The 17,796-nt window shown below is 41.8% G+C and overlaps 1 protein-coding gene across 10 annotated transcripts in view; it reads right to left on the bottom strand.

Moving 5' to 3' along the window:
* The window catches only part of LOC124134961 (protein piccolo-like), a 108,366-nt gene extending 92,748 nt beyond the window's left edge, over positions 1–15,618 (bottom strand). For 6 of the 10 annotated variants that reach the window (XM_046500082.2, XM_046500107.2, XM_046500090.2 and 3 more), the window contains exon 1: positions 14,610–15,618. In XM_046500082.2, coding sequence (XP_046356038.1) covers positions 14,610–14,980 — 371 coding nt within the window. In that variant the 5' untranslated portion in view covers positions 14,981–15,618. The remainder of the gene's footprint in view (positions 1–14,609) is intronic. The other 4 variants (XM_046500142.2, XM_046500150.2, XM_046500133.2 and 1 more) reach the window with 2 other exon arrangements.
* Positions 15,619–17,796: the final 2,178 nt, after the last annotated feature.

The raw sequence follows: 17,796 nt of genomic DNA, 5'->3' as shown, positions 1-17,796 counted from the left end.
AGAGAACAATAATGAACTAGGTTTTGTGTCTCTGTTTCAACAACATTTTAAGACTTTTAAGACATGAAAACTATCTCTTAATGTTTTGAGCGATTAAGAGGTTTTTATGAACACGTGGATTTGTGCCAGGCGAGGTCAAGATGTTGTAATGAGTGACTTGTTTCAATTTGAATTGGATATAGTTTGAGTTTGTAAGGTGTTATATTAATTGAAAAATGCAGAATCAAAACTAGTAAATAACTGGTTCTTAGCTCATTGTCTAGCTTTTTTATATTTTATGATAAAAAATGACTTCCACATGAGAAATTGCTTGTGAGAGATCAAAATGCTTCACAATGCTTTGCAGGTCATTGTGACGTTAACAGTACCATTACGTCACAATCAAGTAACATCACTTATCAGTCTTCCGAAGTTGATTAGCTGATGAAGACGCTGGTTAATTTCTGTTTACAAACTAAAAGTGTGGGTATTTTTTATACCAAAAGACACAAGGCTGAGATTCTCTTTGGTAGTGAATTAACATGGCTTAGGAATCTGTAAAATGTATCATATAAAAAATCAGAGAACAATCAGTCTTGACTCTCCGCTGAAACAGATTCCATCGGGCGCAAAAGGCAAAACGGTGAAAACCAGCGACAAGGGCAAGTGTGCCCCCCTCCCCGCACACACACACACCCCCCCTGATAGTGGGACTATCCAGTGACACGTGATGTTAGTGATGGTGTGTAAAGCCACAGTCAGAAACAGAAACCAGGATCCACGCCATCGGGAACGAATCCGCAAAATCACAGAGGCTGACCACCCCATTAATTTTAGCCGACTTTTACGACAAACACAGGGCACGAAATTTAACCAGTGAATCCAAACCAATAATATATGACAGGTTCATTGAATGCGAATGGTCAATATGGTTACTGAACACATTCCACACACTTTGCTATTCAGTCCAAGTTACCGGCTTAGTCATCCAGAAATGTAGAAATTGGAGTGTTTCTTGGAGTCATCGGTTTTACGATGAAGACGTACATGTAGCCAGTTATTGTGAAGCAAAATTATCTCTGTATTCATGCTTTGCCAACCTTTTGATGGCACGCAGCTTATGAAACAGACACATCCAGTACCCATGAAGCCCCACTTCCCTCAAAACCCGATGTTCTTGTCAATCAGAAAAGACACTGATCAAACTAATTTTTCCTTTTGACAGAAACAGAGATGCAATAGCGAGGAGGCAATCTGCAGCTCACACGGACCAGCGTTTGTTTGGCTGCATCTCATTTCAAGGATGTCTGCCAGAATAAGTTAACTCTAGCAGCAGTAATAAGTTCTCCATTCCTCTGTAGAGTCATCTATCACATGCTGCATACTTCAATTATGGTTGTATGGGAGGCGTCTATGGTAGAAAGAGAGGCTTCAGTTCTACAGACGTAGAGCATTCGTAATAGGAATGTGTAATGCTTTCCACTTCACTGTATGTAGCGCGTTTTTAGCATTTGCGGTGTGTTATTGTTGGACTCCAGCGCGATAAATGGGACGTATTTGAAATAGGATCATGTAATAAATTATTCTTCATGGTGAAGAGACTTTGCAGAGTGTTTAAGCTATAGTGAATGACACGTTTGGAACCGAATTGTGATAAGGATGTAACCATGAGTCTATTCATGATAAAGTAGCAACTGCCTGAAGTATTGTGGCTCCAATATAGGAGTCCTTTGTGGAAAAAACCCGTAGAAGGGTCTACCTTCTTCAAACAAACTGCAGGGCAAAAGGAGGTATACACTTGAAAATTGGATGTGACAAAAACAAATGCAAACGTTATCGAACGTTACTCGGCTGTAAACAGACGCCGAAACGCAACAAAGTCTAAAACACAACTATCAAATCAAACTACCCTTATCAAGTACATCACTATGGAATAACCATTTCTAGTTTGTTTCATTTTAAGCCATCTTCAAACATGTACTGTATTTCCCCGACAGTTTACATGTCTCACTCGATCTTATTGCTGAGACTTCTGTATTTGAACATAGATTTGCGAAATGTACTCGAAATGCTAAGGTTGATCTTAGGGACTGGTCTATTGAGAGACTGAACGCGTAATAATTAAGCAGTCGAATAAACAGTTAATTACAAACATCATGCACTCGAAATAACGTACATGTTAAATCAGTATACCAGAGTTACTAAATTCAACGACAGGCAATTATGAACTCAATAAGAAGTTGCTAGTCAAAAATATCCAAACAAGCTCTGAGTTATGGCCGAGGAGATATGGATGACTTTTCAGGTAGCCATGGCAACCACGATGAATTGTGGAACAAGGTAGACATTGGCATCGATGGTACGAGCATCTGTGATAGTCCTCGTGCGCTATCCCCCTAATCAATAGTTACTCTCCGCACTGAGTTCAGGTACACCTCAAGCTGGCAGTGTCAGGTGCTCAAAGTGGTGCTTGTCAACGTCCATACTGACTGCTATGCACCGAGTAGGCTGTGTGGTTCACGGCGCGAGACAGTGGTGCCTGCAGTGCGGTCCTGTGGGACATTAAGCCAATCCATTTTCTTGATTGCCCGACCACTGACACTCATGATGTCAATACAGGTAAATAAAAGCGACAAAACCCGTTCTCTGTTCACAAGAAATATCTGCCAAATAGAGACTCTACTGTAGTGACTACGATTCCGACTAAATCATAGGCATGTGTTTCAGAATCACTATCCAATAGTGATGATACCAAGCGGTGGGCCCCGTCACAAACACATGCAAAGGCATGTCAAATGTCCATGCATGCACCTTAAAAGGGGTTACTCATTGACAAGATACGCCACTTTGGCATGTTCAGCATCTGACGGTGTCAGGTGCAGCGTAACGTTTGATATCCGTCAACAATATCTGTATTATCCCCGGATTCCTACAATCGTCCAGTCCATAAAACATATTATTCCATTATCGTCATGGAAACCTTGAATTGGTTACATAATTATTTAATCCAAAAAACTCCCATTATGTGTTCCCTAGGGTAGGTTTGAGTTCTCACATCATCATCCCCATGATACAATTCCATTATCGTCAGGGAAACCATGAATTGGTTACAAAATTATTTAAACCAACAAAACTCCTATGATGTGTTCCTTTGTGGACGTTTGAGTTCTCACATCATCCACTCCATAACACATAAGGTCCAAAATCGTCATGGAAACCATAAATTGGTTGAAAAATTATTTCAACCAACAAATCTCCTTTTACATGAGACCCGTGAAGATCCGGGGTAGAATATGTCTTCAGCAACCCATGCTTTCCGTAAAGGCCGACCATGCTTGTAGTAAAAGACGACTAACGGGACCGGGTGGTGAGTCTCGCTGACTTGGTTGATGTTTTATATGCATGTCATCGATTCCAGTTGCGTGGATCGATGCTCATGATGTCAGTCACTTGATTGTGTGGTCCAGATTCGATTATTTACAGACTGCCGCCATATAGCTGGAATATTGCTGAGTGCGGCGTTAAACAACAAACAAACAAACAAACAAACAAACAAAACATGGAGAGAGGTCGTGGGCAAAAAGACATACAGAAATATATGTGGGAGACTTGGTTGACGTGGATCATTGCGTGTGATACTGATCACCGGGTTGTCTGGTCCACACTCGATTGTTTACAGACCGCCGTCGTATGGCAGGGGCATTATTGGGTGCGCAACAAATAAACACTTATTTTTTCATAACGAGTATGTGAGTGGCGGGTGCTATCGGTGCAGCAGGACACGTTTAGACTTTTCGCGAACACCTGGTGTCATCACTGGTCCATTTATATAATTTTCATTACTTTTTTTGCCAATTATGCCCAATAGAATCTGTTTCAGCACATCACCGAGGCTGATTCCTCTCTGACGTCGGCGTTGTGATTAACACCCATTTGGTATGCATACTATAGGACTAGTCTAATCCATGGACCTGTGACGGTCGGAATGCTTAAAACGCTTTGTGAAAAGGACTCTACTCGATTGACCTTTGTTTCTGCTTCTAGAACGTTCAGGTCATACGTATCTATCACTGATATCACATATCAGAAAATTTAATTGTGTGTCTTTAATATTAATAATTGCATAAACACCTGATGCATTTTATCTTACAAAGCTACTTAAGAGCGATTAATTCTGACCCGACTGAGCATGCGATCTCCAATAATAGTTAATCACGAATATTCTCCTACAGTTAACTACGGTTATAACGAACTCAAAGGGACTACTAATTTTAGTTCGTTATAACCGTAGTTCGTTGTAAGCATATATACAGTATAACTACAGCAAATCGTCGGGACCAATAAAGTAAGTTCGTTATATCCATCAGTTCGTTATAAGCGTGTTCGCTATAACCGTAGTTTACTGTACTTTAAAACATACAAAATATTTATCACCAATTATTGCAACACAGATGTTCAATGGTTTAGTCTACGCAGTTATGGTACATACCTGACGTCATGCAGCTAATTGTTGCAATTCCCTTTATAAAGTTAGCTTCAAGAATAATCAAAGAACTGACCTACATTGTAATTTCTTTGTACCCTCTTGAATATAATCAGACCTTACGTGACCTTTGAGAAGAACCACCCAAAAATGCTCTGAGCGTTTTACCAGGTTGATGAAACATACCATTAATTTTATTATTTTGATTAGTTTGACATTCACATGGCATGGTATCCTGGCAACCAGATCCGCATCCTCCTGCTTCCTAGGATGAATGAAATTGATTTTGAATTATTTATCATCCGTCGAAGTTGCGAAAAACACATGATAAAAACTGTTTTTAATGTGCAGAAAATGTAGTATACTAAAATAATGCCTCCATCTTCTGCAATCAATAAGACAAAATAAGACAACTGTTTACCACAAATCTTTGCTGTCAATATTTTGTGTGAAGAGAATCGCCCGCAGCTACTTGCTCTAAGGGAATATTTGATCGTACAAAGCACTTCTTAAACACTTGACACGCAGCACAAGGCGGGAAGAAGAAGCTATCACGGAAATTGGGACTCACGTGCGCACGCATTTGTCTAATGAATTGTTGAAGGGTTTTCTTTGGGAGCTCACAAGAAAAAATCACGCAATGTTCTTGAATCTGAAAGGTTGACATTAATGTGGGGTTCAGACAGGAACATAGGTTAAGAAGGCGACACATCCTTTAACAGTCACGTTATGAAGCGGAGTGGGTAGATGGTGAAAGGTGGCTGTTGGTGCTCAAATTAGAAACGAAATCCAAATATATTTTTAGACAAGATCAAGACAAGTTATTCAAAAGTGTACTAGATACACATCTAAAAAATCAAACTAGTCCGCAATAACATGATTATTGGTCGCTTAGCGTTGAGGGAGACATAATAATACACGAAAGAAACATAAATCTTAAAAAAATATAGTACGCAGATCACGTAGGGAAAGAAAGAAAACACGAGCTATACATATTTGTCGTCACGGAGGACTTAAAAGGTGATACAACACGTCACGGCAGGCACACACAAGCCAATCAAATCGCTCGATACAACGACCCTGTTCTTTGCTTTACCAGGGGCAAGTAATTCTGAATTTACGTCAGGAATGATCACATGACCTTTTCTGACCTCCCGAAGGAATCTTAGCCAGCAATTTTTGTAATAGGCTCCCCAAGCCTCGGCTATATCAAGTCCCTATACTGGCATCGCCGACACATATCGATTGTGGCCTACGAAGACCCGCATTAACTCCACGAATAAGCCCATTATATAGGCAGCGTTGTGGATCAGGGTCAGAAACTATCTGTATTGAGGAACTGAAGACGCATCTGATGTAACGCGACAGCCAATGTTGTTCTAATAAATACAAGCCATTTTACTCACGTCAAGAGGAAAATGTCTCTTAGGCATGTTGGCCTTCAAAGACTTGCTAGCTATCGCCAAAACGCAGATTTTCATAATGGAATCACTTTTCGAAATCTACAATGTTAACGTGACTGATTTAACAAATATTGTTTTATTCATCTACATGTATCGATCTCAGTGCTACCATTATGGTACATTGAATCTGTAGACGTTACGCGATCTGATTTGCTTGTTTGTTTGTTGTTTAACGCCTGTAAATAATCGAGTCTGGACCAGACATTGAAGTGACTGACATCATGGGCATCGATCCATGCAATTGGGATACGATGACATGCGTCAACCAAGTCAGCAAGCCTGACCACCCGATCTCGTTAGTCGCCTCTAACGGCAAGCCTCACAATAACAGTAAAATATGATACTAATTGTCTACTTATCCATAATTATGTACTCTTCAAAGACATAATGGTCTGACATAATGGTAAACATAGTCTGTAACTAGAGAAAACTTTGATTTTTGTGTGACTGGAGATCCAAGTTTACAATCTATTTACAAGATTCACTCGAATGAGACCCTATGACTGTACGACACTGGCTACTGCACATTTGTTATTGCATTTTCATCACTTAATATAACATAGCTACGCGACAAATAGCAAAGAACAATGAAGAACGAATGCCTGGTTTATTTCACGACAAAACATTGTTCTGTCATGTCTTTTCTGGAGATTCGAACGTGCGCTCGCAACTTGATGACGAGGGGAGTGTCAAGTGAGTTGTTCACCATAGATGTGAGAAGTGAGAGAGATATGACGATCGGTATTGGGAGAAAAGGTACAGATAATTGAAGTATTGCGAGAATATGCGGAAAATATCAATACCAAACCCACCTGTTCATAAAAAGGACTTGTACGACATGGCCAAGATCGATTTTTATTCAGGGAGTCATCATCATTAAATACGAGTAAATACATTTTATCATCATCCTTATTAGAGGCTGTACATTATGTTGATTTCTCATATAAGAAATAAACGACTCCTGTCGTTGTTTATCGTTCAATAAAACACAGAAGGGAAAATAAACCACTCGGTGCTGCGCTCCTCGTGGTTTATTCTCCCTGCAGTGTTTTATTGTACGATAAACTACTCCCACTCGTCGTTTATTTCTGAATGACCTATTGTTTTTGTACCACCTAGCTAAATTCAATGTATGAATACTGTACTTGGGTCTGTGTCCTTTATACTGAGGCATCCCTCATGGCAACTTTCTCTGAGTGAGTGAGTGAGTATGGTTTTACGCCGCTTTTAGCAATATTCCAGCAATATCACGGCGGGGGACACCAGAAATGGGCTTCACACATTGTACCCATGTCGGGAATCGAACCCGGGTTTTCGGCGTGACGAGCGAACGCTTTAACCACTAGGCTACCCGACCGCCCCACTTTCTCTGAGAGCAAGTTACCTCCATGAAAAGGTTCTCTGGTGCAAATTGTACCTGTTAGCAAGTTTCCCTGATTGACTGTTCCCTGATCGTAAGTTTCCCTGATTGACTGTTCCCTGATCGTAAGTTTCCCTGATTGACTGTTCCCTGATCGTAAGTTTCCCTGATTGACTGTTCCCTGATCGTAAGTTTCCCTGACTGACTGTTCCCTGATCGTAAGTTTCCCTGATTGACTGTTCCCTGATCGTAAGTTTCCCTGATTGACTGTTCCCTGATCGTAAGTTTCCCTGATTGACTGTTCCCTGATCGTAAGTTTCCCTGATTGACTGTTCCCTGATCGTAAGTTTCCCTGATTGACTGTTCCCTGATCGTAAGTTTCCCTGATTGACTGTTCCCTGATGGCAGGTTTCTACGTTACGTTAGCAGGTAACCCTAACGACCAGCATATTGCTGTAACTCTCCCTGATGACAAGTCTGATTATCAGACTACAAATTTCGGTTTGCAGAATACAAGGCCTCCGTAAAGGTTAAGCACCTTGGATGTTGATGTCATTTCCAAATCTGACGCAACAGTTATAAAACTCAGTTCCCTTTTTCTACTTGTACTATGTGTTCCCGTGCTTTTTCTTCAGATGAACAATTGATTTGCCTTTGCATGTGCTTCGGGTAGGATACGCTCACCTTTTCGCGAACACCTGGTATCATCACTATTTGATAGTGATTCAAAAACACAAGTTCATGATATAGTCGGAATTGTACATCGACTTTGCTTTAAGCAGATATTTCATCTGAATATGGAACGGGCTATGTCGCCTATATTTACGTGCCAATCTCCTGGTGACAAGTTCCCATACATGTAGACGTCCTCTTGCATATTAAATTGCATATTTCCGTGATGCCGCGTCTATCTAAATGCATGTTTGTCAGTTTGGCTCATTGCAAGGTTCCATGCATGCATACCACCCTCGTGACAAATCTACCTGAATTTCCATGTGTATGGGCCTCGTTTGCACGTTTCCCTGACGCTAATGCTACAGGATATGCTAGTTGTTTGCAGTAACACATTGCCACTGCTGAAACGATCGACCCCCTAATTTTGTTATAAATAATCAAAGAGCCCCGTAGCCTTGTGTCAATACTTCGTCAACCTTCCACACAGCAATCTGGCTTATCATAATGTTTGCAATATACATTGGCTGTGTAACGTGAGAAGTGACTAGGCCCTGATTGGTATGGGGATAGGATCAATACTGGTTCTTTATATGACGACAATGGTAACATAGATAGTGAACTAGGTTCCAAATACTGCCAGCCTCGTCTCACGGAAAGCAAGATACCGAGTCAATAGGTGAGAGGAAATGGCGGAGTTTAATGTGGTCAGCTTCGTCTATTTGGCTTTATTAGCTTTAATAGTTATTAAGTTGTGAGTGGAACAACCAAGTGGGTCTATATTCAGAGAATATGCCTCCTCACTATATCAATAGTCTGTGAGTGAGTATGGTTTTACGCCGCTTTTGCAATATTCCAGCAATATCACGGCTTCACCCATTGTACCCATGTGGGGAATCGAACTCAGGTTTTCGGCGTGACGAGCGAACGCTTTAACCACTAGGCTACCCGAGCGCCCCTTAACAGTCTGTGGCGCTGTAAGTAGTAGTGGGAATTTTTAAGTCCAGTCGGCAATATGTCTTTAGATGTTATACGTTACTAGTAGTAGTTGTTCAGCCTTTAACAACCAAAATCAAGAGACAACAAACTCCATTTTTTTTCTGGTACAACCTACATGTTGTAGGCTTCTGATATTTGTAGCTGGCATATTGCTGTAGACCGAAGTATAAAAAGCTCCTTAGACACTTGATTACAGTGTACACATCCTTTAAGTCGTTTTACCCTGAAATGGGCAATGCTTCATAATTTTTGAGTGGAAAAAACATAATCAAAGTTAAGGTGAAACTATATTTTTATGATTCGTTATGATTCGTCGAACATATGAGATGACTGTCATTTGAGTATAAGCGTACATTAAAAAAAGGTCGTTCAAACACATGCTATCCATTTCTGTTTTTAAATACGTATGTGTGTGCAAATATTACCATAGCGTAGCACTACCACAGCCCTTATGTTGAAGTAAATAAAAGCACAATACCCTTAAAATACATAAGATATCCCTCCTTTTTTCCATTGTACGAGGGGGCACAGGTGGCCCAGTCGTCTAAGACGCCGCGATTCGCTGTGCAGAGTTACGTCCCTTGGGCACGCCAGAAACCCATGATTGTGGGTTCGAATACCGGTTCGCCCCAATTATGTTTCTAGGTTTGTCAGCACCATACCCGTGCTCGTGGGTTTCACCGAAGTGGTAAACGTCTGAGACCTGCATCACTTCCGGCTTTCCTCCGACATTAAGCTGGCTGACACGCCGTGATATTACCGGAATACTGTTAAAAGCGGCGTTAAACCCAACTCACTCACTCACTCCATTGTACGATTTCGGCTATATCATAAGCCCGTGTTCGAGCCCGATAACGGTTGACCGCAAAGAGTTGAGCGCACCCTGACCCGCAAGATCAGAGTCCGTTGTACGATTCTTCATGCGCATGTGTTTCTGACTCTCATACAGAGAAAAGGTCGTAACCCTATAGTGGCAGCACTCATCAAACATGTGCTGAGTAGACAGTTCTATGTGTCTCAGTGTCTCTTCTTCCAATCCTACAGTGGCAAGAGGTAAATTCCTTCACTATGTCAGTAATTACGGTGCATTATCGGCCCGATCTCCTCCCACGCACTGTCTAATTAACGCCAATCCTCAGATCGATACTGTTCAATATCACATCCTTGTTATCAATCAATCTTTCATTTAGACATGCGCCATGTATTCTCTGCTCCTCGTGTAATGGATGCTTTATACGACGCGAAGGTCACATAGGGCGCGTTCCCCATTCTATATTCGTCCCGTTTGACGTGTCTGTGGCATCATGATCCACATGGTTTATCAATACAATGACGCACATGTAGAATTCGGATGAGAAAACATGAAAGCTGCTAACTTATTTTTGCTTTCTTAAAAGTTTGAATTATAAAAAGACTATCCTCATAATGCCAGCAAATTGTACTAGTCGTTAACAATCCACATGTTTGATAGTTGTACATTGAAATCACACAGCTTGTTTGTGTATTAAACACATATTTTGGTTTCAAATAACAAGTGAGTGAGTGAGTGAGTTGGGTTTAACGCCGCTTTTAACAGTATTCCAGTTATATCACGGCGTGTCAGCTTAATGTGGGAGGAAAGCCCGAAGTGATGCAGGTCTCAGACGTTTACCAGTTCGTGAGTTTAACTCACGAGCACGGGTATGGTGCTGACAAACCTAGAAACATAATCGGGGCGAACCGGGATTCGAACCCACAATCATAGGTTTCTGGCTTGCCCAAGGGACGCAACTCTGCACAGCGAATTGCGGCGCCTTAGACGACTGGGCCACCCGTGCCCCCTCAAATAACAAGTGACATTCTTGTGGTACTTGAGTGACATAAGATAACAGACTGTATGGCTTTTGAGAAACGATGCCAATATATAAAAAGAATAGATTTTGCAATTTCAAAGTTAAGAAATGACATGCTACTGTATAAGAATCCCAAGGACAAAGGTAAAACCTAATCTTTACATTCTACACTGTAAGAAGTGTATGTTTGCAATATAAATAATAAGAACTTATAATAATAATTACTTTTATTCGAGTCCATTAAAACCATCTACTTATTAATGATTTATAAACAAAGATTAGTGAAATAACCATGCTTGCCGTAAAAGGCGACCATGCTTGTCGTAAGAGGCGACTAACGGGATCGGGTGGTCAGGCTCGCTGACTTGGTTGATGCATGTCAACGTATCCCAATTGCGTGAATCGATGCTCATGATGTCAGTCACTGGATTGTCTTGTCCAGACTCGATTATTTACAGACCGCCGTCTGGACTATTGCTGAGTGTGGCGTTAAACAACAAAGAAACAAGCAAAACCTCTGTGTGTGCTTCACACCGGGACTTGTTATAGTGTTGCATTGTTTTGTTTGACAATGTTGTCTAACGCTGCGGTCAGCAATATTCCAGCTATGTAACGGCTGTCTATAAATAATCAAGTCTCAGCCATCAAGAGCATCGATCTCCGCATTTGGGACACGATGACATGCATCAACCAAGCAGGCGAGCCTGACCACCCGATCCCGTTAGTCACCTCCTACGACACGCATTGGTTGATTAAGACCAATTCTAACCCATAGAGTGGTCGTGTTGCAAGCTATCTGAGTAGGGAGTGTTGGCTGCGGCGCCAAGCATCCTTCTTTAATTAATTTCCGTAGACCACTTTAAACGATGTGAACTTACAGAATACGGTATTTTTGCTCCGTGTTCTGGGTGGCTTGAACAAATAATTTCAGAAAGCGTTTGAGGTGTATATAACTTTTCAAAGGGACATGATACAATGTGGTAAACATGTCAAAGGGTCATTAGCGAGGGAGTAGCAAAATTGCCCCGCTTTTGTCAATTTTCTCAAACCAAAGTCACAGTAACTCGAACATTCAAACACTTGAACAACAATCTCAGATGAGTACATCTTACGCCGTTTCAAACCAGATTATGACGGTACATTTAAATTTAAAAGACTAATTAACTAATTAATAGTCAATCTTGATTATCCACCGAAACAGATTCCATCGGGCAACCATCAAAGAATGGCATAGATTACTCGCGAGTCTATTGGCATCTGGTGTTAATAGATGATATCTTACATATCGAAGTTTGCCGAACCTACAGGGGGGTCGGGTAGCCTAGTGGTTAAAGCGTTCGCTCGTCACGCCGAAGACCCGGGTTCGATTCCCGACGTGGGTACAATATGTGAAGCCCATTTCTGGTGTGCCCCACCGTGATATTGCTGGAATATTGCTAAAAGCGGCGTAAAACCAAACTCACTCACTCTCTCCGAACCTACGCTCAGAACAACCACTCGTTACCGTCAGTTGAACCCAACCTCAAATAACACAGCTAACCTTTGTCGGCTTGATGCAAAGATCTATATACCGGCGGCTGGCATTTTTACATCTGTTATTGGGAGATAATGGATGTTTAGAGCAGATAGTTTCACAACTCACGCGGCCCCTGTTCTTCACTGACCGTAATGATCGGCTGATGTAACACCGTGTCGTCTGCTCCCTGGTCGATACCATACCGGAAGTGCTAAAATAACTGGTAATGACAGCGCCCAGGAAGAGGCTGAGGCCGTGACGGTGCTACCCATCAAAGACATGGAGGTCTTTGTAAACTGTCCTGATCATTTCGTTATATCCAACCAATACGGTACGCAAGAATACTACGTACGAAATGTTAATTCGTTAAAGAACAATATCGCAGATAATTCAAATGATTAAATATCTTCCAAATGGGTGATAACGTTGTTTTAACGTTGACGTTAATTGCCAAGTCAATGGCACTTTTGTCAACGTATAATTTGTTCTAACTATAGATTATAAATAAAGATGATGTGTTATAAAATGACCTCTCATCGTCATTCTTATGATACAATTTACAGTACATTTTACCCTTGTTTTAATCTCTGGGACCCATAATATTGGTTGTCTGTAGTACAGATTTGTCACGATAAACGCCTACAAGGCCTTTCACCATATAAGAAATGTATTTGCGTTTACAGATCCGTCAGAATGTGGATATGTCTCTTAACGGTAACCTACGAGTGCAGTAGGTGAGGTGAAATGGGGTTTAACGTCGCGTCCAAGATTATTGCACTTATATAGCGACGTGCATGTACGTGTGTGTGTTTGTGTGGCTGCTTGTACTAGTCCGGACTGATGCCGATTTATAGCGCTAGCTCACTGAGATACCATGCCGCAGTTTAACATGAATACCCCACTCAGACACAGTATACTGACTCCGAGCCGACCAGTCCTTGTTTTAGCCCCTTAATGCCGAGCGCCAGACAGGGTAACAACAAGAACCATTTTTTAACGTCTTTTGGTATGACGCGGTCGGGGATCGAACCCCGGATCTTCCGCTCTCCGGGCGGACGCTCTACCACTAGTCAACGGAGACGAGTGCAGTAGACCAGGGTCCTCGTATAGGTTCAATACCATTTACGTTACAACAAAGAGACCATGGTCCCACGAGGCCGATTGCAATCAAGCCATAAATAATGCACTACCTTGACAGAGGTTACCAACACCTCTGAAGGCTGTTTGGGAGTGGGTGGGTCCGTTTTGGGATAGTCTGCAGCAATTATCTGATTGACATTTTATTTTCCCAGCATCGTTAATCTCGAAACAAAAGATCTAACAGGACAAGGTTTGCCACAGTTGGGGGTGGTAGGGCAGCTGTATTGGTGACGTCACAAGAGACAGTTGGGGGCGTAACACCTTCTTTGGTAACACGGTATTTTTAATCTGTTGGATTGCGTAAACAACCTTTCGTTAGGTCAGACTTTAGAAGGATAGAGTGACATTTCGGGTGATGATTCACGAACAGCGTTCCGTGTTTTCGTTCAATATAATTAGTATGGATATAGAAATACACAGGAGCATGCCGTTATGACGTGTGTCTGCGTGATAAAGATCTGCTTCTGACTGAAAGCCGTCATGTTACAAATGAAACATAATATTTATTTAGATGTAACTGTATACAAATGACTCCCTACACGTATGTTAATATTATCATATTTTCATTTTGAATAATTTATTATTGCGTCAATATGAAAACAACAAGTTCTGTACAATTATTTATTATTATCATATTTTCATTTTGAATAATTTATTATTGCGTCAATATGATTTTGTACAATTATAACCTTTAAAAACATAAAATCTAAGCTGTTCGCGTTCGAAAACTGATTAATGTACCATAATACAGACTATGTTTCTAACAAAATTACATCTCAGGTTTCACACAGGCAAGAAGGGCTTTCTTTTCCTTGTGGGCCGTTGTTGGCTTGAAGATGACAACAAAGGGATCTATTTCATGTATTTTGCGTCATAGCAACGTCTTACCTGACACTCTAGGGAGAAGACTGTTCACATATCCATACAGAAATACACACGTGTAACAAACAATAGAAAATTCCTCAGCAGAAGGAACCATGGACGGTGACTTTATCCAAATGCGGTTCATCATTGCTGACACATGAACAAATGAATCATCATTTCTGGCTAAAACCATTGGTGGACGCGCCGCCGTTAAGAGATTCAGAATGCGCGTGCAGCGCACGCACAGGAAATCAATAAAAACACACGCTTAAGATGATTAATTTAACATGTGAGCTCTTACCTGACGCGCATCTGCTCCTGAGCTTGCATATTCTTGGCGCGGTCCATCACACTCTTTATCTTGGCGACTTCCTCGGGACTTAGGTGGCTGAGATCGGGCTCGGGGGGCAACGTTGGGGAAGGGGCCCTTGTGGAGGGGACAGACGAACGGGGTCGGGACCCCAGGGAGTACGAATACATAGATGCATACTCAGAAAGTGGTGTGCTGCATTCAGACGAGTGAGCACTCCCCTCGTTGCCCATTACTATCTGAATAGCACGGATCACTAGCACTATACTTGAGAGGCAAAGAAGGCACAACAGAGAAAGAGAATAGTACGATGTGATGAGTAGATCAGTTCTGGCCGAAACTAACACCCCTGGGTCATGCATAGACTTCGAGATTGCTTAACAGTATCGGTGAAACATGACATTAAGTCGCGATGGTCATTGTGACAGTATTAACGTCGGCGTTTCCCCATTCCAGGGTCCGGTCGCCATCTTGGATTCGATCCGAAATTCCCCAGTACATACGAGACCTCCATGTTGTAACAGTAATGCTGGGGTGTCCATATCGAAGAAATGTCTTTTCACGAATCGTTTACATTGTCGTCTGCTAATCTAATGACGGTTCCCGGTAGCTTGGCGCGTGACTCACACTTTCCCGCGCTTTCTCACAAGAGCAGACGACACTTGAGCGATACGTTAAGCAGAGGCAACCCAACCTTCTGCTGCCGTCCTCTCTGGGAAGACTTTCCCCTACTGCCGTACAGTTCCACTCGATCGATAAGAAACAAGACGGTTTCAGGAGCTCGTTCCTGCCCTACTGTCTTCGCTTCATTGTGTACAACCACACACTGCGGACAACGTCATATGATTTCTGTCAGGTTCCAACTACAGCCAAGATCAATACCTATGGAAGCCACGGGCAGTTTACTTCATACGCCTAACTCGTGAATCGAAGCCGTGAGCTGGGATTCCGTCCTCAATATATTGCGACCGAGTTCCCCAATTATGCTAACGAGCGTCAAAGACATGAAATATGGATGGCGAACCGCTGTAGTTACTGAATTACGTATCTCAACTCGGTAGTATAATGCGCCGTACCACACCTATGGTGCCGGGCAGCTTCAACCTTATTCTTCCGATAATCGAACTGCCTGTGTAATGCGCTATGGGAATATTCATCAGTCATTCCACAAGAATACGCAACAGTGAATTCCGTGATTTCAGAACCTGAATTCACAATGACCAATGTCAATCGGCTTGTGGTATCGATTGGCCTTCTTGTTTATGTCTAATCAAGGCAGCCCCCGGCACTCACATCTGTCAACAGCTGTAACGGGTGGATCAACTGTTGGTCGCGGCCTTGGATCCCGCCAGGGGGCATTCACAAAGCTATTGTGGGGAAGTAGAACAGTGCTGGAGACACCTACTAACATTACATTCAGTGGATGGAAAATGCCTGGCAGCAATCCGCGTCCAATGACATCCACGGTGGTCTTGAATGAAAATGCAAACTGTTATAGATTACAAAAGAGCAACTTATATGTCTGTCTGTGATGCTGTGGCGTTAACTGTTGCCAAGCAACCATGCCAATGTGTGAACATCGACCTGTTGATTGGATGCATTTAACTGTTGGGTGTTCAACTATAAAAGTACTAGAAAATACATGATGGTCTTGTCACGCGGTTAAAACGTTCACTTGTCATATCGATATCCGGGTTGATTCCCCTCATGGAGAAAACATGTGAACCCATTTGCTTGAAAAAATAGTGTTTGTTTGTTTGTTCTTTAACGCGCACTCAGCAATATTCCAGCTGTATGACGGCGGTCTGTAAATAATCGAGTACGGACAAGACAATCCAGTGATTGATATCATAAGCATCGATCCACGCAATTGGGATACGATGACATGCATCAACTAAGTCAGCGAGCCTGACCACCCGATCCCGTTAGTCGCCTTTTACGACAAGCATAGTCGCCTTTTACGGCAAGCAAGGCCTATTCTACCCCGGAATATTCACGGGTCCTGACCACCCGATCCGCGCAATTTGGAAACGAAGCTTGAATAGTGATACGATAGAACTTTAGGGGAAGAGATCCTTTTCTGCTGAATATGCATGGGTGAATTCTATTCAAAGAGGCGGTCAACGCTTTTCCAGCTTTATCACGGTGTATAATCGAACCTGTACCAGTCAAAGCAGTGTCTAAAACCATTCGACAAAGACACAGTCTGATTACCAGACCTTCAGATTAGTCGGTTCTTAAACGTGAGGCTTTAACCCCCTGGATGCCAGAGGGACATATATGTCCCTTCTCTACAACCCTCACTTTGAAGTCGAATAAAATTCAAAATACATCATCCACACAGATACACTTCACAGTTTTGAATAAGGTGGGAAATTCCCTGTTCTGTTCTGTCCACTGGCATTTTAGGCCACGCAAAAGCACTGAAAATGACCTCTGAAAATTAGGTGCATCGTAAATGTCGCCATGTTTTCCACATTACTAAATCACCACTCACGGCGTTATTTACAGCATGTTTTGAAATCTAAATGTCGGATATTTACTAGGAGAAATGAATTTCAAAAATAGCATATAAGTGATCACGGGTATCTGTCTTTTATGAAATCACCAGTGATCATTCCAAAACGTCTCCGAAAACCCTAGAATCGTTTAGAATGTTTTGGAAAATACGCAAACACGAACGCCGAAGTGAACTTTCCGCCATATTGGATAGTGTTTACAAAATCACGTTCACGTACACTGGTTGTGAGGCGCCTGTAACATCACGTATACTTCAAACGTAGCTGCGATACATACATCCTTGAATTCCTCATACATTTTAGAATCAAATGACTAATGATCCATGTCCCCAATACAAAGTGCCTAGATTAAATCAAGCAAAATAAGTTAGGCGTGAAAACGAACGTTGTGCTCGAAAAACTGCACTTGTTTGAAATGTAAACAAAGCAAAATTAAGATTTTACACAATGTAGCATATTCTCCTATTTTGAGCTATTCATTCGTCTATTCGTTGAAGATATCGACTCACCATTTTCAGAATATTCATGGGAAGAGAATCGAAGTAAGAATTAGGGAATTTAAAATAGATACATTGCAATGATTTGATATTTTCAACAGAAATTGTCAAACAGTAGCGTGTCTTGTCCAATTAAGATACACGATAACCTACCTAATTGAT

The sequence above is a fragment of the Haliotis rufescens genome, unplaced genomic scaffold (genome assembly GCF_023055435.1).
Source record: "Haliotis rufescens isolate VD_foot unplaced genomic scaffold, xgHalRufe1.0.p SCAF_16, whole genome shotgun sequence".
Taxonomy (NCBI): Eukaryota; Metazoa; Mollusca; class Gastropoda; order Lepetellida; family Haliotidae; genus Haliotis; species Haliotis rufescens.
The sequence above is the reverse complement of the archived record's forward strand: the minus strand, read 5'-3'. Positions and strand labels throughout refer to the sequence as shown.